The 23,851-nt window shown below is 48.5% G+C and overlaps 1 protein-coding gene across 1 annotated transcript in view; it reads left to right on the plus strand.

Annotated features, from left to right (window-relative positions):
* LOC308333227 (leucine zipper putative tumor suppressor 2 homolog) overlaps positions 1-23,568 on the plus strand; it is a 66,969-nt gene extending 43,401 nt beyond the window's left edge. The window contains exons 3-15 of the mRNA XM_080789463.1: positions 3,670-3,949; positions 4,645-4,808; positions 5,152-5,294; positions 5,975-6,207; positions 7,656-7,742; positions 9,114-9,311; positions 9,673-9,880; positions 13,365-13,487; positions 15,418-15,564; positions 16,748-16,888; positions 17,458-17,745; positions 18,756-19,052; positions 20,204-23,568. Of these exons, the coding sequence (XP_080645589.1) occupies positions 3,714-3,949; positions 4,645-4,808; positions 5,152-5,294; positions 5,975-6,207; positions 7,656-7,742; positions 9,114-9,311; positions 9,673-9,880; positions 13,365-13,487; positions 15,418-15,564; positions 16,748-16,888; positions 17,458-17,745; positions 18,756-19,052; positions 20,204-20,368 (2,430 nt within the window). The 5' untranslated portion in view covers positions 3,670-3,713 and the 3' untranslated portion in view covers positions 20,369-23,568. The remainder of the gene's footprint in view (positions 1-3,669; positions 3,950-4,644; positions 4,809-5,151; positions 5,295-5,974; positions 6,208-7,655; positions 7,743-9,113; positions 9,312-9,672; positions 9,881-13,364; positions 13,488-15,417; positions 15,565-16,747; positions 16,889-17,457; positions 17,746-18,755; positions 19,053-20,203) is intronic.
* Positions 23,569-23,851: the final 283 nt, after the last annotated feature.

Here is a 23,851-nt window from a genome sequence, read left to right on the forward strand (position 1 = left end):
TGTGTGTGTGTGTGTGTGTTATAAGTGACTGTGACTGACTCTGTCTGAGTGACCACTAATACCTTCAAGGACTTTCCCAGACAAAGCTGCATGTGGCCAGCTGACACAAACTCTCTCTCTCTCTCTCTCTCTCTCTCCTCTCTCTCTCTCTCTCTCTCTCTCTCTCTCTCTCTCTCCTCTCTCTCTCTCTCTCTCTCTCTCTCTATCTCTCTCGCTCTCTCTCTCTCTCTCTCTCTCTCTCTCTCTCTCTCTCTCTCTCTCTCTCTCTCTCTCTCTCTCTCTCCCCCCGTTCTCTCACTTCTGTGTCAATCCATTTGCAAAGAAAAAAACTCTTTCTTCTTCCCTTCCTGGATTTCCTCTGGCTGGCACCAAACCTTTTCTAGATGTGGGGGGGGTCCTTTGGGAGCTATACTGACTTAGCAGGCATTTGTAGAACCAGCCTCAGGCGTTAACATAGCTGGCATGGATTGTTGTCTATATGGGTCTGGGTTACAGGCCTTCATCCATCACTCATTCCCACTGATGCCACTGTTACTACGTCAGGAAATGGATAAATAATAACTGAGGTATAGTCTGGAGGCTTTGAGATGCTTTAGAAGGGGTCCCTGTATAGTCTGGAGGTTCTGAGATGCTTCAGAAGGGGTCCCTGTATAGTCTGGAGGCTTTGAGATGCTTCAGAAGGGGTCCCTGTAGTCTGGCCTCCCCTTTTTGGTTGAGCCCCCCTCCCCCCCCCCCCCCCCCCCCCCATCGTCATGACAACAACAGAGGGGACACAGCAGAGAGTGCAGAAGCATCAGACTACAGTGCTTTACTCTAGATAAACCTTTAAGGCTTTGGTCGTGAGCAGTTCGAATATTAGTGAGGACAGACAGACAGACACACAGACACACGGACAGCCAGATATGAATATATGGGCACCGACAGACAGACGGGTATAACGGGTATTGCATAAATCAGGTGAGGCATGCGTGTGAGACTTGCATGGTTCCAGGGTGGAACATTGCCACCGGTTCAGTTATATATCATAAAGAACATTTAACTATTACACAATGAGCAGCAAACAAGTAAAACATGCAAATCAAGTGAGGGGCGCCTCGTCGTACTCCAAACACACAACAGACAACACAAGTCCATAGACTTTGGCTGCCACTTGTTTAAAAGTGCTAGTCTAAACATTTAAAAAAGTCCATAGACTTTGGCTGCCATATAATAATGGCGTAATTTTCCCAGTTTGGGAGCCCCTCTGGCCTAGCGGGCCGGTTGGTTTATGTGTAATGTTGGCACGCTATGAGACGGGACTTGGACAGCCCTGGCGGTGTCTTTGTGTTCCCCTGGGAGACGGGCCGGGGGGGGACGGGGGCCGCTGATGATGGAGACATGGACTAACTACCGGCCTGTCACTCAAACCTCATTCAGAGTATCGTGTCTGCTGATGTAGCCAAGGTGGGACGCCCTCCGTTCCGTCCCCCGTCCCGTCCCCTCCTCGTCCCCCCTCGTCCCCTCCTCGTCCCCTATCGACCCCCCCCCCCCCCTCCCGGTCCCCTCCTCGTCCACCCTGCTGTATTTAGTCATTCTGACTCCTTAAGGAAAGGCTGGACGAGGCTCTAAAGCAGAGGAAATGCACAAAAGGACAGGAAGGAAAATGCTGTTTGGATTTCCTAATGAAAGGAGGGTGTTTGAACAGTGCTGGAAAACAAATACTACTCACATTTTTTTTACTTATTAACACTAATTATCTTTTCTAATCAAACCGTGGGGGGGGGGGGGGGGCTTTATTGGACGTGTATACACGTCTTTTGGGTCCTTTTATAATGATATCAAATGTGATCGCTTCCTTCTATAGGGCGGGCCAAATGTGGCCCGCCATGTCATTTAATGCCTGCCTCAAGCAACAACAAAAAAAAATAGCTATTTTTTAATAGCCAAAATATAGGCTTATAAGTAAGGCTGCATGATATATCGAACATGTACCTTCATCAGAGTGGAGAATATAAGTATAAATCAAGTTGAGCAAAGCCACTCTTCTCTGCCCCTCTCTCTAACAGACACAGTTAACGATTGCTTGTTAAGTGCCTGCCAGACAGACAATCAGATGAAATGAAGGCAGGTGTAGAGTAGAGTGTAGACTAGTGAACTGAACATGTTCTCTTTATATCAAGTACTTCATACCAGCCCCTTATGAAACTACTTCTCCCCAAATCCAAATGGATTTAATTTTCCATCCTGAATGGCAGTAACTAGCATACAATGAGAACTGAGAAGATCTCCACAAAGGTTTACTCATCAAAACTGATTATATAACTGTAACCATCAAAGCATGCACTCAACATAATGGTTATGTGACCATGGCATGTGCATAATATAAAATCTTATACGTTTTATCTGATATTGATTAATATGGGGGGTGGGTTCAATTAATCGATTATTAATCGGCAGAGCTGTCGACTATTCAATTTGGCTGATGTTCACTTTGTGGCATCCCTACAAGTTACAACAAGTGAGTAAGTGACTATCTCTCTTCCATACTGGTGTGTGGCGTCTCTTGCGTGATATGATGAAGTGGAACGGTGCCGTGCACATTATAGGGACAAAGTCGTGTGTGTGTGTGTGTGTGTGTGTGTGTGTGTGTGTGTGTGTGTGTGTGTGTGTGTGTGTGTGTGTGTGTGTGTGTGTGTGTGTGTGTGTGTGTGTGTGTGTGTGTGTGTGTGTGTGTGTGTGTGTGTGTGTGTGTGTGTGTGTGTGTGTGTGTGTGTGTGTGTGTGTGTGTGTGTGTGTGTATGTGTGAAGACCCATCTTCTCTTTCTGTCATAGTGACATTGTCCTGCATCAGATCATGTCCAAATCAGGTTCTCCAATCTCCAGTAGCCTCTTCAGTTTTTTGAAGATTTTTTGAGTGGTGCAACCACTCCCTTACGGAGCTGTGTGTGGGTGGCTGGGTCTGAGCACTATGTGTGTGGCTTGCTGGCTGGCTGGGTCTGAGCACTATGTGTGTGGCTGGCTGGCTCTGAGCACTATGTATGTGGCTTGCTGGCTGGCTGGGTCTGAGCACTATGTGTGTGGCTGGCTGGGTCTGAGCACTATGTGTGTGGCTTGCTGGCTGGCTGGGTCTGAGCACTATGTGTGTGGCTGGCTGGGTCTGAGCACTATGTGTGTGGCTTGCTGGCTGGCTGGGTCTGAGCACTATGTGTGTGGCTTGCTGGCTGGCTGGGTCTGAGCACTATGTGTGTGGCTTGCTGGCTGGCTGGCTGGGTCTGAGCATAGATAGATAGATAGATATTATAGCAGTGACTGACTGAAGGGCCTCCCACACCGTCTGCGAACGCCGCGCGTCAAAACAGCCGCCTCCATCATTTTCAATGAACATATCGCACACCGGCGGCATCCGACGTGCGCTGTTAATACATATTCCTGTTGTCTCTCTTCCAGAGAAAATGTACTGTAATTCTACAAACTGTTAATACATATTCCTGTTGTCTCTCTTCCAGAGAAAATGTACTGTAATTCTACAAACTGTTAATACATATTCCTGTTGTCTTTCTTCCAGAGAAAATGTACTGTAATTCTACAAACTGTTAATACATATTCCTGTTGTCTCTCTTCCAGAGAAAATGTACTGTAATTCTACAAACTACAAACTGTTAATACATATTCCTGTTGTCTCTCTTCCAGAGCGCGCGGCCCGGCGGGCCCTCTGAGCGGCCTCCTCCTCCATCATGGCCCTGGTTCAGCCCGCTGAACAGCACCACAGCCCGGGGGGCCCCGGGGCCCGCCGCGGCAGACACCCGTCGGGCCCTCACTCCTCCCCTCCACCTCCTCCTCCTCCCCCCTCCTCCTCCTCCTCCTCCTCCCTGGAGCCAATGGGATCCGCACGGACAGGCCACTCCCCCTACCACCACCACCACGACCGCCACTGCCAAACCGGCGGCGGCGGCGAGACGCACGGCGACAGGTACAGTAGGTACAGTAGGTACAGTAGGTACAGTGAATACCGGATGACTCGCCCCCGTGCGTGCCCGTTTCTCCTCCCGGAATTGTCACCAGTGAGGGGGATAACTTTGTAATATTATGCTATTGGCTGTTTGTATTCTTTTTGGAAAAATATAAAAAGATACTCCTGTAGAAAGGCTATATTATTTTACTTATATTGACCCTATAAACAATTTAGTATTATTTAGTATATGTAAGGTTTTGCCCCCTCAAATGGTACCTCGTCAGATAATACCCACATATCCTACAACAACTTCTGCGAACAGACTTCACTGTAGTAGCTTTTCATAAATTATATTTGTACTTAAGGCTGTTCTGCTGTCATGAAAGTTTATAGTTAGAGGAATTCAAAGTCCAGCCGTCTGTCTGTCCAGCCTCTCCCACCAACCCCTCACTGGGGAAAATTCTGGGAGGAAAACAGAAACGGGGCGAGTCATCTTGTTACTGGTAAATCAGATACGAGCTTGTAGGTCTGGCTATTTTAGAAAAATCGAAGAGCGACTGACATTAGAAACATAGCTTTTTCAGAAAACTGTCAGGATGTATAGAAGACATTTTTTAGAATCTGATCTCAGGTCAGAATGGGTTAACCTGTAGTTGCTTCTGATGGTAAAGTGAACGCTCAACCTAAATGTCTCCCAATGGCGCCCCCCGCAGGGAGAGAGTCCGACGCCACACGGTTGGCTCTGATTCGCCCACCCAAGACCCCCTGCTGCTGCTGAGCCAACCAGGACGCACGCCGCCGGCCCACCGCCGTCTGACCGCCGGCAAGAGTCTGGACAGGGAGGGCAATTACACTTACCTTAACCAGGACTATGTAGGTATGTGTCAATTACACTTACCTTAACCAGGACTATGTTTCAGAAACGATGAGGGCACCAGGAAATAATTCCCCATTAATTTTCCACCCATAGACGTTTAAAAAAATATTAAAAAAAATACTTTTTTGAAATGTCTATGGGGAAAATTAATGGGGGCATTATTTCCTGGTGCCCACGCAGGGCTAACCTGAATGGATACTATGTAGTTATGTCACTTACACACTTACCTGGATGAAGATTATGCAATTATGTCAATTACAGCTACCCGAAGAGGATTGTATAATTAATTATAATGGATGGAATCGATTATTTTTGGTTTGATTTCTGCGCCCCCTATCTGCAGGGGACTGGAATGACAACCACATGATGCCCGCCAGCCCTACCAGCAGCGACGCAGACGAGGTGAAGGGGGAGGGGCTGGGGGGCGGGGCCAGCGTGGGAGGACCGCCTCCCCGGCTGATCCCCGTGTCTGGAAAACTGGAGAAGGTGAGGCTTTTTTTTAACCCATTCAGACCCGAGAGCAGATTAAAAGAAAATGTCTTCTAAATGCTGACGGCTTTCTGAAAAACCTTATGTCTCTATATTAGTGGCACTATTTCATGTCAAAGAGCCCCAGAATTATCTGTATTTGGCCGCGGACTCCCCCATCTGAAAATATGTTGTTCCAGGGACCCCCCTAAGCCTTGTAAAACCACTCCCCCTGCTGGACAACATTTGCATTCTGCCAGAAGGGTGCGTCTGGTCTCTCTCGGGCAGAGACGATGTACTCTCCGGACCAGATCACACCGGAGTGATATGCAGCCATATGAGGCCTCTATAGAGCGCCGCAGTCCCTCCCCCTTTCAGAAAAACGAGTGGCCCAGGAAATGAAAACCCAATGCATTCTCCCATCGGCACTTCTTATTTAATTTATTTAAAGACGGTTACGCCGCGGACAAAGCCAACTCGGATCGTGACAAATCATGACAATGAACACAATGTTTTGGGCCGATCAAATAATTTATAAGAAGAAAAACAAAACAAATAGTGTTGTCTCCTGACTTTCTTTTCTTCTTTCTAATGATTTGATCGGCCCACGTGTTCTCTGACTGACTCTCTCGTCTTCAGAACACGGAGAATAGAAACAGGTTGAATTGTGGCGTTCCGACGTCTCTCTCTCTCTTCAGAACATGGAGAAGACGCTGGTGCGTCCCACCGCCTTCAAACCCGTCGTCCCCAAGGGCCGCCACGCCGCCATGCAGTACCTGTCCCCGCGCCACGGGGGCGCCAACACCGCCGCCATCACCACCACCGCCAGCGGCAGCAGCAGCGGCGGCGGCCTGTCGGACAGCCAGAGCAACCTGAACCTGCTCAGCCCCGCCCACCGGGCGCTGTCGCCAGGCTCCTCCCCCCCCGACAAGTAAGCCCTGTGATTGGAGCGGACTCGGCGGAGTCCCTCAGGGATGGTGTCTTGTCTGTTTTCGATCTCTCTACATTAACTCATTCAGGCCTGACGTTGAAATAAATGAAAAAAAACGTTTTCTAAAGGTCATTACACACTGGCGAATTAGCGACGCGAATCACGCGATATATTCGCGCGAATAATTCGCATTTAAAAAAAACAATTGAAGTCCATGCAAGCTTCCACATCAGTGGCGAATGTGCGAAAATGCGACCGTTTTCGCTCTTTATTTGTTCGCTCTGGTGTCGTATTTTGCAGAGATTCGCAGGCGAACTGCAACATGCAATATTTCGCATTTTCAGATCGCTTATTCGCATCGCGTCGCTAATTCGCCAGTGTGTAATGACCTTGCATCATGACAATTTTCTGAAAGATTCGAGGCACATTTTAACGATTTTTCAAAAATAGCAGACCTACAAGTTCGAGCTTGTAGATCTGCTATTTTTCAATAGCTAAATTATAACACAATGTTTAAAACACCAAAAGGGGTTCCCGCCCATAATGGGTTAACTAATTTTGACCTGAGATCAGATTCTAAAAATGTCTTCTACATCCTGACAGTTTTCTGAAAAAGCTATGTTTCTATGTCAGTCGTTCTTTGATTTTTCAAAAATAGCAGACCCTACCAGCTTGGTAGGTTTCCTGCCCAAAATGGGTTAAAGTTTACAGGTTAAACACTTAACCACAAAAATCCCTTATTTGAATTTAAATGTATACAAGGTATTTGTATATTATTTGCTATTTAGAGATATGCTGTGTATTTCAGCCACAACAAAAAATATTAATAGTATGACTGCTCGATTATTTGAAGCCTATCCTACATACAACAAAAAAATCACACCCGTGTGAAGAGAAGTGAGGGGCGCTCTTATCGTCTTACATCATCATGATGTAACATGTCTATTTGCTCAGACGATATGACATACAATTGTCAACGGGAACTTTGTGTAGGACTGACATTTACACTAATAGCTGAATATAGGAAGGCTTGCGCCCGTCAAAAATAATGCTAATGCACGTTTTGTATTTACATTTCGAATATCAGCAAAATATCGGGAAATATACAAATGAATTCATGGAAAAAACCTGTATCACTGCATTCCTAAAGTCAGGGTGCATCTTATTTTTTAGAAAAACAAAGCCTTATATGTGCCAAAACATTTTATTTAAATGTTCTCAATGTTGTATTCTATTGTTACCTTGAATAACAAAAACACATTTTGGAGTTTTTAAAATGTATTTGTTTTTATATATATATCGGTCCAAAACATTTGCATCGTATCGGCATCAGTGGTGTAGGTCTCTCCAAAATCCAAATCCGGCATCGGACCCATCGGGCTCTAAATTAAAGTGCTAATTGCATGTATTTGTACGTCAACATAACGTATGTTCCCGATGGTTGACAGCCCTGCGGAGAAGCACAGTGGCGCCCCCTACAGCGGAGGAGGAGGACGCAGCATCCAGACCGCCTCCATGACAGACCTCCTGTCCAGGTTAACAACAGTTTGGCATTTTTTCATTTTAGTTTAGTTTTAGTTTGGCTTTTACTTTAAAACAGTTTGACTGATTAAAACGCGTAACCCGCAATTTTAATCAAATACCCTACGCTGCCGAGATTGTTGTATTACCTTTACAGCATACGCTGAATTATTTGGGCTTTTGATCCGTGAAAATCCGGCGAAAAAAGGTCCCGCCGTTTCTTATGATCCTATCGCAGCATAAGACGCTTCTCCATGAGGAGTTGTAGTCCATTCATTTGCATTGGCCTCAATTTCCCAGAAGCCCTAGCAGCTCACAGCATGTGTTGATTTCCCGGTTTCGTCATCAAAACGAAACCATCTAGTCTCTATATCTCCGCGGCAAAGACAGAGTTCCTTTTTATTCTTTTACAATACGGCGGATTAAACACATAAACACAAAAGGCCGGGAATGTCGTAAATAGCAGGTATCGTACCCTGGATTAAACAATTCTCGGCAGTCAAACTGTTTTAATTTACTTAGTTTTAATTCGTTTCTAGAGTGGATTTGCTAGTTTTTATTTTGGAAAATGCTATTTTAGTGTTTTAGTGTTTTTTTAACACGAAGCCAGCCAGAACTGTAGTGAACGGCGTCTTAAATTAATCGTCTATAGCCTGCCAGAATCCAGGGTTTATATTCTTTAATCCATGTTTTGATAAAACCTTGGCAATGTGCGATAGATACATTAATTAATGCTGGCGGCAAAACGGGGTTTAATACTTTCGGTTATTTGTCAGATTGTAAACGAGTGACGTCACAGACCGCAAGGTACCGTAAGGTGGTGCCGACCGACAGCTGGTGTAAAACTGGTACAGAGATCATAAAAACTCATATTAAGTAAATTGACAAAAAGTTTAAACTACAGGCATTTTGGTTTTACCGTTTCAGTTAGTTTTAGTTAGATTTGTAAAACACACAATACAGTTTTAGTTTTAGTTATATTAACTGAAACAGTTTAGTTTATTTATTTATACTTTAGTTTCTTCTGTGTGTCGAATGGTTTGCGGAGCGGTCTTGATATCGGAAGGTCGCTGTTCGTATCCCCGGACCGGCACATTAAAATTACCACCGCTGAAGTGCCCTTTGAGCAAGGCATTGAACCCCTACTATGAAATGTTCTATGAGCAGGGCCTGGCTGTAAACAAGTTCTTGAGCTTAGTCCAGTTACCCTGGGTAAACATAGTACCTTTCCTTTCCTTAGTCCAGTTACCCTGCAGGGTAAACATAGTACCTTTCCTTTCCTTAGTCCAGTTACCCTGCAGGGTAAACATAGTACCTTTCCTTTCCTTAGTCCAGTTACCCTGCAGGGTAAACATAGTACCTTTCCTTTCCTTTTCCCTGTCCAGCCCGCCCCCTTACAGCAGCACCGCCTATGGCCTGGGGCCCTGCACCGAGGCCCTCAGGGGCCACCTGGAGTACGGCCTGGGGCCCGCCGAGGCCCTCAGGGGCCACCTGGAGCCCCTCAAAAACATGGCGCCGCCGCCGCACACCAGCGGCCACCACCACGGACACTCCAACTCGGACAGCGGACGCTCCTCGTCAAGGTAATTAACCTTTTCTGACCTGAGGTCAGATTCTAAAAAATTCTATGTCAGTCGCTCTTCGATTTTTCAAAAATAGCAGATCTACAAGCTCGTAGCGCGCCACTCGGTGGCGCGCTACGAGCTTGTAGATCTGCTATTTTTCAATAGCTAAAGCACGACATGATGCTAACACACGAATTCTAAACACCTACATGACTGACTGATTGATTGTAAAAACTAAACATGTTTATGTGTTTAAAAAGTGTTCCTGGCGATTAAACATGTTCTTCTGTTTATAATCTAAACACTGTGACACATTTAAAAAAGTGTTACAAATAAGTGTTTATAACCTAAACGTGTGTATATCTTTCTCTCCCCACAGTAAGAGCACGGGTTCGGGCTCTCTGGGCGGGCGGGGGGGCATGCCCCTGTCGGACAGCGGCTCGCTGGGGGGGCGGAGCCCCGCGGGGGGCGTGGTCGAGGGCTACGAGGGCGTGGTCAGAGACCTGGAGGACAAGCTGCGGGAGAGAGAGGCGGAGCTACAGCAGCTCCGCGAGAACCTGGACGACAACGAGGCCGCCATCTGCCAGGTAAACACGCCCATGTTTTAGTTTTAGGTTTGACCTGAGATCAGATTCTAAAAGCGTCTTCTACATCCTGACAGTTTACCATTCTGACCTGAGATCAGATTCTAAAAGCGTCTTCTACATCCTGACAGTTTTCATTCTGACCTGAGATCAAATTCTAAAAATGTCTTCTACACCCTGACAGTTTTCATTCTGACCTGAGATCAGATTCTAAAAATGTCTTCTACATCCTGACAGTTTTCTGAAAAAGCTATGTTTCTATTTATTCAAAAGACTATGATTAACCCATTTTGGGAGGGAACCCCTTTTGGTGTTAGCATTATGCTATGCTTTAGCTATTGAAAAACAGCAGACGTACAAGCTCGTAGCGAGTGGCGCGCTATGAGCTTGTAGATCTGCTATTCCCGCCCAAAAGGGGTTAATCATAGTCTTTTGAATAAACACTTAATTTAGTTTTTAGTCATATTTCAGTCACCTTGAAATGCTTCATTGACTAAAACTACAGTTGATTTTGGTTGACTACAATGTGGGGTTTTTTTTTGTGGGCTTTGATGGCGTCACAAATGCCTGATTTGTACACTTGGGGTCGCACTGCGACACGTTGTGTGAGCTTATAGATCTGCTATTTTCATTCAGAGCGCCAGACATGGCCAAAGCTAGCCTGGAGCAGTGAGTTAAAGGGACACTTCACCCTTTTTGCAAAAAAATATATGTTAATGACGTTTAGAAGCTTAAGATCACTTTCCTGGGGGTATTTATGTGTGTAATATGTGGTTTTAGCTATTTTAGATTGTAGCAGTGAGCCTGTTGTCTCTGATGTCATGGACACTGGTCTCACTACCTTCCTGGACTACAATTCCCATAATTCTTTGGTGCACTGCTCCTCCTTGTGGATAGGGGGGAGATCTGTCTTACTGAGACAACATGTAGTCCAGGAAGTAAGTGAGCCCAGTGTCCATGACATCAGAGACAACAGGCTCACTGCTACAATCTAAAATATCTAAAACCACATATTACACACATAAAGACCCCCAGGAAAGTGTTCTAAAGCTTCTAAACGTCAATAACATATACTTTTTTGCAAAAAGGGTGAAGTGTCCCTTTAAGTGTCCATAATTGGACCATGTGAAAATCGGTCTTGTTGTTACTCAAGTATGGCAATGGTTTGTGTTCTGGTGTTTCTGACATCAGACCTGAACGCTGATCAACCAATATAAGACGATGCAGATCACCCAGAGACTGAGATGTAGAGAGAAACCCAGAGAGAGAGAGAGATATATGAAGAGAGCGTATAGAGTCAAAGACACACCGAGCGACACAGAGAAAGACGCAGAAGGATGTCCTGGAGGTGGTGGAACGTGCCGATGGGAACGGGTCTGGTGAGACCGATGAGAGACCACGTGCCTGCGTGTGCCGCCGTGCCCGCCGGAGACAAGGTGTACTACTTTGGAGGGCTTTACGACGGGACGAGTTACGACACGGACCAGATGGATGTGAGCGTCTTCAACACGGTGACTTTGCGCTGGACGAAGTTTCCCCCAGTGGATCCTGGAGGAGGAGGAGGAGGAAGACGTCCTGTCGAGGTTCCCTCCAGGCGCTTTGGCTACACGGCCGTGCTGATAGGATCCATCGTCTACGTCTGGGGGGGCGTGGTGAACTGTAAGAGAATACAGCATGCCACCGAACGCTGGTTTACCGTGTACGGGGACTACTGGGACAACGCTCTTTATGCGTTTGACGTCGACACCCACAGATGGTTAAACGCCAAGATTTCTGGGCTCGTTCCTTTGACGAGGTCCGGCCACTCGTCCTGTGTCCTGGAGAAGGTCATGTTTGTCCACGGTGGATGTACTCAGATCGCCGTCACTAATGACATGTGCAAGTTGGACACCAGCACCATGGTCTGGTCTTACATTAACACCAGAGGAACCCCTCCGCCTCCTGCACACCATCACTCGGCCACCATCATTGGAACAAAGATGTTTGTATTCGGGGGTATGCGTGACCTGTGGCAGGTCCTCTACAACAAAATCAGAGTCTTTGACATAGAGACCGGCCAATGGCTGAACACACCTCACGCACCGCTTCTATCAGAAGGACGCTGGCATCAATCGGCCTTTGCCTACAAAGGAGAGCTGTACATATTCGGTGGTTACCACCACAATAAATGGCAGTTTAATGATCTGTGGAAGTTAAATTCCAAGACCTTCTCCTGGCAGAAGGTTGAGCCCACGGGGAAAGGCCAGGATTGGAGTTCTGGTAGGTGGTGTTGCATGTCGGGAGATCGTATCGTCCTCTTTGGAGGATACACAGCTGACGCCCAGCCCATCTTACAGATCGTAGACGTGAGTCCTAGTCTGAAGACGTTATGCAAACTAGCAGTTACTCAGTACCGTCTGGAGCAAGCAGGACTCCCACACAACGTCAGGTGGGAACTGGCAACCCCAACATCAACCTAAAGAAAGCACATAATACAGAACAGAAAGAACACTGCCAGAATTTAATTCTTGCTGTGCTCAGCTTCTGCCACTCCCTTCTAGCCGGAAGTTTTATTTTGAAGACCCCAGAATTCCTGACCAATGAACCAGAAGTAAAATCCGCTAGCCGGCCAGTGTTAGCCGCAAAGTCCCCCAAAACCAAAACGCTAATATTGTAACCACGAGGCAGCGATGCTACCTTTATGAGTCGCGAAACATCTGCGATTTAAAAAAAAACAAAAAACTCAATCTGGGAAAATATTCCGAGATTAAGACTTCAATTAACCCCGTGTCGCCTGGTGTTTAGATTTAAGACATTATTTTTAATCTGATCTCAGGTCAAAATGCGTTAAAGAACCACCTTTCTTCTGTGCGTTAGAATCTGATCTCAGGTCAGTCAAAATGGGTCGCCTGGTGTTGTACATCATTAACCCCATGTCGCCTGGTGTTTACATCATTAACTCATTTTTTACGTAGGACAGACCTGTACGTCTTAAGGATTCGAACCGAGATGTGCTAAGAACGTGTGAGGACGTCCTAGCGCTTCCTCAATGATACGGGGCGAGATAAGAATATTCAGAACTTTTCCTTCTTTTTTTTTTGCCCGTTCGCCTTTCGGCTGCCGTATGCTATCGCTCTGAGCAATTATTAGCTTGTCATTGACTCACATGTTAGCGCGGCAGAAAGAATGACTCGTATCTCCTAATCCAGGGCGCTCTCTGTGGTGATGAACGGATCGATATGCTGGCGCTTCATTTCTGCTCCTCATCCGTCTCTCTCCCGCAAAATATGAACGCATTTCGGATCATATTATATCGTATAAATTAAAATGATCGCAATGTAAGGTCAACTTTGTAAAGTCAACTTTTTTTTAGGAAACTGTTTCCGGGTCATGGCTTTTCAGAGTAAAAGCGCTCAGACAACTCCGGCACCCCAGAGCTCCTATTTTGAAGCACTCCCGGCACTGATTGTGTTTTTAACCCCGTGTCGTCTGGCGGCGTCCCTCGCAGGTGTACGACGAGAAGCAGAAGCGCTGCGAGCTGGAGCTGGAGGAGCTGAGGCAGGGCTGCGCCACCAGGATGCAGACGGCCTCGCAGAAGGCCCAGCGGGCGCAGCAGGTCCTGCAGCTACAGGTAAGGGCTGCGCAGACGGCCCAGCGGGCGCAGCTACAGGTCCTACAGCTACAGGTAAAGGCTGCGCAGACGGCCCAGAGAGCTCCTGGATCCTGGAACGCTAGCCCGGGCCGTGGGTGCGGCAGCGGCTTGAACAGGCTGTGGTAAAATGGTTAAAACTAGCAAACCCGCTCAAACAAAAAAGAAAAGAAATGTCAAAAGAAATTAGAACTAAACTATAATGAAACATCTAAAACTATTATAACCTTGGTCAGGAACCTAAGGGGGTCCCCCCAAAAAATTCAGACACAGGTGTATACAGAGTATAGCTGCACATTATTTTATAAAGTGACAAGACCTTTAAATCCTATTTTATACGTCTTCAAAAAAGAAGAAAGGCTGAAGAAAAAAAAGAAACGTCAAACGTTACCAACAAACTATACTATATAAAATGGGTCAAACAAGGGTAAAAGAAAAAGGCCTCTTCATAATAAGAAAGAGGCAATCATTGTGAAAATACATCTACAAGTTCACAAAGCTTCGCCCGTAGCTTCGTAGGTCGGCTATTTTCCACAACATGTATCTGTGGAAACCGAGTCAAACTGAATGGAATGCCTCGACCCTGCATGGCAGTAGTCCAGCGCAGTGCATTCTGGCTTTGTCCAGCGTCTATAAACCAACACACCTCTTTGTCCAGCATCTATATATCAATAATAATAGCTCAGATTTATATAGCGCTTTTCTAAATACCCAAAGTGCTTTGCAAGGGAACACTAGGAACAGACTTTATTAAGAGAAAAAAACAAAGTAAATCATAACGGATACAGGGTTAAAAAGATAAAAGGATAAACGAGACCTCAGCTGGGGAAAGCTATTTTGAAGAGGTGGGTTTTGAGTGAGGTTTTGAAAGAGAGGAGAGAGGGAGCAGCTCTGAGATGGTTTAGGGAGTTCATTCCAGAGTTTGGGGGCCGAAACATAGAAGGCCCTGTCCGTCCCCCCAGGTGCGGTACTTGGCCTTGCGGACCTTCAGGAGGTTGGCTTCACTGGACCTGAGGGAGCGGGGGGGGACATATGGTTCAAGAAGATCGGAAAGGTAGGGGGGAGCCAGGTTATTGAGAGCTTTGTAGGTGGTGAGCAGGATTTTGTAGTGAATTATTTGTTTGATGGGAAGCCAGTGTAGGTCGTGGAGGACGGGTGTGATGTGGTCTCTGGAGCGTGTACTGGTGAGCAAGCACACCTCTTTGTCCAGCGTCTATATACCAACACACCTTGTGTACACAATATAACCTAGCCCCAATACGTTCCCCCTGTCAGGTGGGAACTGGCAACCACAACGTCAACCTAAAGAAAGCACATAATACAGAACAGAAAGAACAGAAAGAACACTGCCAGAATTGATTCTTGCTGTTAATCCCCTTCTGATTAACCTTCGGCCCCAACCTGTGAATACTGTATATTTCATGTTTAGAGGAAATTATTATTGTTATATCACTTACTGTTACTGTGTTAACTTATTATTCATGTCATGTGTGAGTGGATACTAGGACCCGAATGGAAACAAGGCCGCAAAGGTCTTTCTTCGGTGAAATCCTTTTTTGGACAAAAATGCCTGACTGTACATTGTGCTGTTTGCATTTATGTTGCCTAATAAAGTATTCAATCAACAACAAAAAAAGTCCCTACGCTCATTCTGTATCTGCGAGATGATGAGGTCACATCCACGCCCCCATCCCACCGCGGTTCTTACCCTCTTCTGTTTTTCAAGGAAGTTGTGCGTGTGAACGCATGTCGAGAGAACTGAAGTCAGTTGGAAATCTAATTCCACATTAGACCAGGGGAGGCGCGAGGGAGCCGATAAAGCTTTTCAACTTCCTTGAAAAAAAATGCTAAACGACCGATTTAGACGCTCGTTTAACCGCGTTAAACTTGTATTTTCTTTTGGCCGCTGTAGGTCTACCAGCTGCAGCAGGAGAAGAAGAAGCTCCAGGAGGACTTTGCTCAGCTGCTCCAGGAGAGAGAGACTCTGGAGGAGAGATGTTCCTCCATGGAGCACGAGAAGATCCAGCTGGGGCCTCGTCTGGAGGAGACCAAGTGGGAGGTGATTATTACAACATACAGTAGATCTATAGTCTGGAGGAGACCAAGTGGGAGGTGATTATTACAACATACAGTAGATCTATAGTCTGGAGGAGACCAAGTGGGAGGTGATTATTATAACATACAGTAGATCTAGTCTGGAGGAGACCAAGTGGGAGGTGATTATTATAACATACAGTAGATCTAGTCTGGAGGAGACCAAGTGGGAGGTGATTATTATAACATACAGTAGATCTATTGTCTGGAGGAGACCAAGTGGGAGGTGATTATTATAACATACAGTAGATCTAGTCTGGAGGAGACCAAGTGGGAGGTGACTATTATAACATACATTAGATCTGTAGTCTGGAGGAGACCAAGTGGGAGGTGATTATTATAACATACAGTAGATCTAGTCTGGAGGAGACCAAGTGGGAGGTGATTATTATAACATACAGTAGATCTAGTGTCTGGAGTTATGAACGGATCGATATATACTGGCGCTTCATTTCTGCTCCTCATCCGTCTCTCTCCCGCAAAATATGAACGCTTTTTGGATCATATATCGTATGCATTAAAACGATCGCAATGTAAGCTATAGCAATGTAAAGTAAACCTTTTTTTAGTAGATGTGTGTGTCCGGGTCGTGGGTTTCAGAGTAAAAGCGACCAGACAACTAGCTGGCACCCCAGAGCTCCTATTTTGAAGAACTTCCGGAAACCGATTGTGTTAACATACAGTAGATCTAGCCTGGAGGAGACCAAGTGGGAGGTGAGATGATCATTAAGACTGCCTCCCGCCATTCAGTCTAACGTCCCTCACCGCCGCACGTAGCATGTGAGCTCTTTTCATTTTCCACACCCCCGAATTCCCCCCAAAAACAGGAAGCACAATTGCGTATCTATCGCCTATAGCCGATGTGCCCGTCGTAACTATGGACTGTTAACAAGCGTTAATATTGTAACCGCGAGGTAGCGACTCTTTTGTCAACGAGCCGCTAACACGGACGTTCTGTTCAATCGCATTAATCTCAGTCTCAATTCCCGCGAAATAACGCGGCCAAAGATCAAGGAGTGACTTGCATGTCTGGTTTCTGTATGGCAGGTGTGTCAGAAATCATTCAAACCCCTTGTCCTCTGTGTTTCTCTACTGGTGTGTCAGAAGTAATTAACTCCTCCTCCTCCTCCTCCGTGTTTCCTCTACAGGTGTGTCAGAAGTCGGGCGAGATCTCGTTGCTGAAGCAGCAGCTGAAGGACGTGCAGGGCGAGCTGTCGCAGCGCGTCGGAGAGATCGTGTCGCTGCGCGGCCAGCTGAGAGAGACCCGGGGAGAGCTCACCAACACCCAGGTAGGGATGGAGGCCTACCATAGCTCACCAACACCACCCAGGTAGGGATGGAGGCCTACCATAGGCATGGTACAGGGCTCCCATGTTTGGTCCGACGTAGCCTAGGTACCCAGGCTTTCATTTTCGTTCAGCTACGGTGAACCAATATTCTCCAGCGCTTGCTCCATGTGCTCCCCGCCCCTCTAGACCAGAGAGCAAGCTGGGCTGGGCCAGGCTAGGTCCGACATACTAACAGACCGACAGGCATTAGTCCCAGGCAGCGGTGGCCGAACGGTTTGCGGAGCGGTCTTGATATCGGAAGGTCGCTAGTTCGTATCCCCGGACCGGCACGTTAAAATTACCACCGCTGAAGTGCCCTTTGAGCAAGGCATTGAACCCCTACCATGAAATGTTCTATGAGCAGGGCCTGGCTGTAAACAAGTTCTTGAGCTTAGTCCAGTTACCCTGGGTAAACATAGTACCTTTCCTTTCCTTTCCCTAGAAGTCTAGAAGAATTCACTTCGGATAGGGTGTCTAGGGCCTTAGACACCCTATCCGAAGTGAATACTTTTTCCTCCCCTCCCCCCCAGGCTCTGCTGCAGGAGGCTGCGGGCGCGGGACGCACGCGCACCCTGGAGCTGGAGGTGTGCGAGAACGAGCTGCAGCGACGCAAGAGCGAGGCGGAGCTTCTGCGGGAGAAGGCGGGGCGTCTGGAGAGGGAGGCGGAGCTTCTGAGGGAGAAGGCGGGGCGTCTGGAGGAGGAGTTGGCCCGCCTCCGAGACGCCGTGGCCACCGCCGCCGTCGCCGCCTCCACCTCCGGCCAACAGCAGGGGGCGCCGCAACAACAACACCCACACCCCGGGAACCGCCAGTGTCAGGTCTGCGTTCACACATTCAAGACAACTGTCTTGCGTTTGTCTTGTGTCTGTGTTTTAATGGCCGCTCCAATGCATTTCCAATGGAAGCCCATATGGTTTGACCAAACATTTTGTTTGATGGTGGGGAGGGGGGGATGGGCAGAACACATCCATCAAAGCTGTGTTCAGACCATAGACTGTAAAAAATATGGACAAAGCGTTCCCCGGGTCTAACATGAACGTAAAATGAAGCCTGTCAGTCCTTGAATTGTACATCGCCATCTTTCTAGATCCGTTTGGGCCCAGCTGGCCCATTGGCTGGCCCAGACAACGAGGCGGGACTTCCCCCCCTTCTTCTCCGTTGGTTTTTATTTTGACTCGAGTGGGTGGGGAATGCCGATCATAGACTGTAACGGTAGCCACGCCCCTCAGAACATACGCGACTTTATGGTCATTTATTTTATAAATGGGACCATCATTTTCCAAAAAGAATATTATGACATTAGAAATGAGACTTTAAACTAGTGACTGGAAGCAGAAAGTATTCATGACCATGTTTATTAAGGTAATACAGTCTAGGTGAAGTTGGGCCCAAATACATGGACTTCTATGGGGCTATGGGGTTTTTTGGGTCCAATGACAGCGCCACAACAGGCCATTATATGAACTCTCAGGAAATCCCGATTTCCTTAGTAGCTTCACAAAATATCTGTCTGACTGCCCCCCTGGTTCAGACACAAGGCAAGTGTCTTGAACGCAGCCCAGTAAAGGTCATATGTCGACCCCGCCCGCTCACCTCCGCCCCACCCCCTCCTGGTGCTGCGGCCATCTTGGAAACTAAACACAATATAAACAGTGGGAGGAAGCGGTGGGGCCGAGAAAGTCCCAAGTATTCAGAGGATTTTACATTATTACATTTATTTATTTAACACCTACAGGTACAGTGTACTGCTTTGTCACCGTACCTCTATGGCCGTGTTTGTTCTTTACATTTATCTGACTGATACTAAAGTACCCTAATCGACCACCAGGTGTTTCCGGAGTCCGACGAGCATCTCCTGGCGTACGAGACCGTCTGCGACGAGCCCAACCCGTCCCAGCGGCTGCACGAACAGACGACGCCCAGCCGCCAGCGGCTGCACGCCGCCACCGCCGCGGCGGCGGGGGGCCCTGAGGCGGCCGCGGCCACGGCCACGCCCACCCGCCACCACATGGAGCCCCACCCCCACCGCATGCGCTCGGAGCTGGCCATGGAGCGGCGGCGGGCCGACGACCTGGCGGGGAGCTTCCAGGAGGAGCGGCGCGTCTGGCAGGAGGAGAAGGACAAGGTGACGAACGTAACTAACTACGTATACATTTAAGGCTCATTCATAGTCTGGTGAGGTGACCACCACTCCGTTGGTGAGGTGACCACCGCTCCGGTGGTGAGCTGACCACCGCTCCGGTGGTGAGGTGACCACAGCTCCGGTGGTGAGGTGACCACCGCTCCGGTGGTGAGGTGACCACCGCTCCGGTGGTGAGGTGACCACCGCTCCGGTGGTGAGGTGACCACAGCTCCGGTGGTGAGGTGACCACCGCTCCGGTGGTGAGGTGACCACCGCTCCGGTGGTGAGGTGACCACCGCTCCGGTGGTGAGGTGACCACCGCTCCGGTGTTGAGGTGACCACCGCTCCGGTGGTGAGGTGACCACCGCTCCGGTGGTGAGGTGACCACCGCTCCGGTGGTGAGGTGACCACCGCTCCGGTGGTGAGGTGACCACCGCTCCGGTGGTGAGGTGACCACCGCTCCGGTGGTGAGCTGACCACCGCTCCGGTGGTGAGGTGACCACCGCTCCGGTGGTGAGCTGACCACCGCTCCGGTGGTGAGGTGACCACCGCTCCGGTGGTGAGGTGACCACCGCTCCGGTGGTGAGGTGACCACCGCTCCGGTGGTGAGGTGACCACCGCTCCGGTGTTGAGGTGACCACAGCTCCGGTGGTGAGGTGACCACAGCTCCGGTGTTGAGGTGACCACAGCTCCGGTGGTGAGGTGACCACAGCTCCGGTGGTGAGGTGACCACCGCTCCGGTGGTGAGGTGACCACCGCTCCGGTGGTGAGGGGACCACCGCTCCGGTGGTGAGGTGACCACCGCTCCGGTGGTGAGGTGACCACCGCTCCGGTGGTGAGGTGACCACCGCTCCGGTGTTGAGGTGACCACCGCTCCGGTGGTCACCGCTCCGGTGGTGAGGTGACCACCGCTCCGGTGTTGAGGTGACCACAGCTCCGGTGTTGAGGTGACCACAGCTCCCGTGGTGAGGTGACCACAGCTCCGGTGTTGAGGTGACCACAGCTCCGGTGTTGAGGTGACCACAGCTCCGGTGGTGAGGTGACCACCGCTCCGGTGGTCACTCTCTTCCTGAAAAGTTGCACAAAATGCGAAAATGAAAGCCATCGCGATAAAAAAAAATCTAAAATCTATTTATTTTAAAATCTTGTTTCAGGTGATCCTGTACCAGAAGCAGCTGCAGCAGAACTACGTCCAGATGTACCGGCGGAACCGCGAGCTGGAGTCGGCGCTGCGCCACCTCAGCACCGACCCAGACGACGACGAGGAGGGCAGCGGCAACGAGATCAACTTCGATGAGATCGCCGCCACCGAGATCTGAGGGCGCTCGGCCGCGGGGAGCGGATAAATGTACCACGAACTAACGCTCTCACTCAGCGTCTCGGCCTCGTTTTCCTACCGGGGTTGAATCGAACCGGTTTGGTTTTTACCAGCTGCAAGCTGGTCAATATTAGCTTGTGAAAGTCCCGACAGGAGATAATTTTCTGCTGAGCCTGCTCTGTCACCAGTTGGCAACACTGGTTGCCAAGCCTGCATATTTCCAGCCTAACGTGGATTCATTCACAGTTGCTTTGCCTGGTTTGGTTTTTGGAGGCTCTGCTTAGCTTATTTCTGTCACGGCAGTTGCCACCACTGGCAACAACAACCCATAACATCCCATCGTCTGCACGGCATGGCTAGTCGAGCAGTTCCGATTGGCTGCCTCGTCTCCAGCCATGTTGCCTCAGAATTCTTTAGGGTCACTAATTTGAGCATAACAGCGGAGCGCAGCTAAAAAGCGGCATAACGTCAGCCAGCAGCAGACCCACAGATAATAATAATGCAGCTAGTAATTAATTGATTTAATCAATTTGGGCTTGTTTTTTTTCTTCTTTTCGCCTAATATAAGCGGTAAACGGTGCATTTATATAGCGCTTTTATCCAAAGCGCTTTACATGGATCGTGCATTGCATTCAACCATTCACACACACACACACACACACACACACACACACACATTCATACACCGATGGCGGAGGAAACCATGCAAGGTTTTTCACACTGAAAATGAACGGGTTCGGAAACTGGAATGGCCGACCGGGTTCCGTGAAAGCACCAATCGGGTTCCAAGAATCTAGAACGGAAACCGGGTTCTAATTAGTTCTTTTTGGTGGAAAAGGGGCCTCAGAGCTGCGCTCCGCTCTGTTCCGTCCTCCTCTCTCTCTCTGGATGTTATTTTTTTGCACTAGCGTTGAGCTTAACCCATTTTGGGGCGGGAACCCCTTTGGGTGTCAGCATCATGCTATGCTTTAGCTATTGAAAAATAGCAGATCTACAAGCTCATAGCGCGCCACCGAGTGGTGCGCTACGAGCTTGTAGGTCTGCTGTTTTTGAAAAATCGAACTGACATGGAAACATAGCTTTTTCAGAAAGCTGTCAGGATGTGGAAGACGTTTTTAGAATCTGATCTCAGGTCAGAATGGCTTAAAGAACGTCTGGTTTGTGGTTTCGGGACGGACGTTTGTTGTCGAGGCGGAAGGAAGGACCTCATTGGCTGTTTGTTCGTCTCTAGAGTCTAGAGGAAGGAAGGACCTCATTGGCTGTTTGTTCGTCTAGAGTCTAGAGGAAGGAAGGACCTCATTGACTGTTTGTTCGTCTCTAGAGTCTAGAGGAAGGAAGGACCTCATTGGCTGTTTGTTCGTCTCTAGAGTCTAGAGGAAGGAAGGACCTCATTGGCTGTTTGTTCGTCTCTAGAGTCTAGAGGAAGGAAGGACCTCATTGACTGTTTGTTCGTCTCTAGAGTCTAGAGGAAGGAAGGACCTCATTGACTGTTTGTTCGTCTAGAGTCTAGAGGAAGGAAGGACCTCATTGACTGTTTGTTCGTCTAGAGTCTAGAGGAAGGAAGGACCTCATTGGCTGTTTGTTCGTCTCTAGAGTCTAGAGGAAAGAAGGACCTCATTGACTGTTTGTTCGTCTCTAGAGTCTAGAGGAAGGAAGGACCTCATTGACTGTGTGTTCGTCTAGAGTCTAGAGGAAGGAAGGACCTCATTGACTGTGTGTTCGTCTCTAGAGTCTAGAGGAAGGAAGGGCCTCATTGACTGTGTGTTCGTCTAGAGTCTAGAGGAAGGAAGGACCTCATTGACTGTGTGTTCGTCTCTAGAGTCTAGAGGAAGGAAGGACCTCATTGACTGTGTGTTCGTCTAGAGTCTAGAGGAAGGAACGACCTCATTGACTGTGTGTTCGTCTAGAGTCTAGAGGAAGGAACGACCTCATTGACTGTGTGTTCGTCTAGAGTCTAGAGGAAGGAAGGACCTCATTGACTGTGTGTTCGTCTAGAGTCTAGAGGAAGGAACTGTGTTCAATGATTTAAGCGCTGGAGAACAACAGCGATAGTCTGCTTTGCCTGTTGGGGCGACCGCACTCATAACATAAAAGATATGATGAATGAAAATGTGTTCGCGCCACACGTGCCCCCAGCCTCTCGTAAACCAGACCCGGACAACAGGGACGTGCACAGAGTGTTAGAGAGAGGCAGGGGCTGAAATCCCGTAAGAGGGCACTTTTGGACAAAGAAATAGCAGATCTACAAGCTCTCAACGCGTCGCGCTGCGACACGTTGAGAGCTTGTAGATCAGCTATTTTCGGGGCGCAACCCAGAACTCTTTTAGCTAGTGGAGACGCAGGTGTGTAACGACATGGATTTGTTCAACACAAAATGCTGCGTTCAAAAAGTTCAGGAGAAAAAAAGCTATTCTCCTGAACGCTGCCTTCCTTCCGGTATATGGCATGGAAAGGAGAGGAGGGCGTTTAGCATTTCTTTCACCATGTAGTGATGCTGCATTCGTGGTCTGGAAGAGGGCAGTCTCTCAAAAGGGCAGGGGCTGAAGCCCCCTTTGATGTCTATGTGTGCCCGTCCCTGCCAGACAATATTTCATGTCATCATGGCCAAACACTGCTTGTTTTCGGTCTACCACAGGGAACTTATTCTTATTTTTTATTATTTTATTCCACGATTTTTGTAACCCATTTTTTTTTCCCCCACCCAATGTCAATTATCTAATGTAATCCTGGGCGCTATACACTTCATCTGCCAACCTGGGGAGAGCAACGGACTGACCTCATGCTTCCTTCGATGCATGAGGAGTCCAAGCTGCTTCTTTTCCCCTGACAGGGGTGGGGGGGGGACATAGAGCGCATGGAAGGAACACGTTATTCCGACCAGTTCCTTTCCCCTCCATCAGGCTGGCCAGGGGGAGGCAGTTTAGAGACCAGGATTACTGCATGTTTTTTGTGAGGGTACCTACCCTAGGGGACACGGTGAGAACATGTGAGGGTACCTACCCTAGGGGACACGGGGAGAACATGTGAGGGTACCTACCCTAGGGGACACGGGGACAACATGTGAGGGTATACCTACCCTAGGGGACACGGGGAGAACGTGTGATGGTACCTACCCTAGGGGACACGGGGAGAACATGTGAGGGTACCTACCCTAGGGGACACGGTGAGAACATGTGAGGGTACCTACCCTAGGGGACACGGGGAGAACATGTGAGGGTACCTACCCTAGGGGACACGGGGAGAACATGTGAGGGTATACCTACCCTAGGGGACACGGGGAGAACATGTGAGGGTACCTACCCTAGGGGACACGGGGAGAACATGTGAGGGTACCTACCCTAGGGGACACGGGGAGAACATGTGAGGGTACCTACCCTAGGGGACACGGGGAGAACATGTGAGGGTACCTACCCTAGGGGACACGGGGAGAACATGTGAGGGTACCTACCCTAGGGGACACGGGGAGAACATGTGAGGGTACGTA

The sequence above is a fragment of the Protomyctophum bolini genome (assembly GCF_963924005.1).
Source record: "Protomyctophum bolini genome assembly, chromosome: 18".
NCBI lineage: Eukaryota > Metazoa > Chordata > Actinopteri > Myctophiformes > Myctophidae > Protomyctophum > Protomyctophum bolini.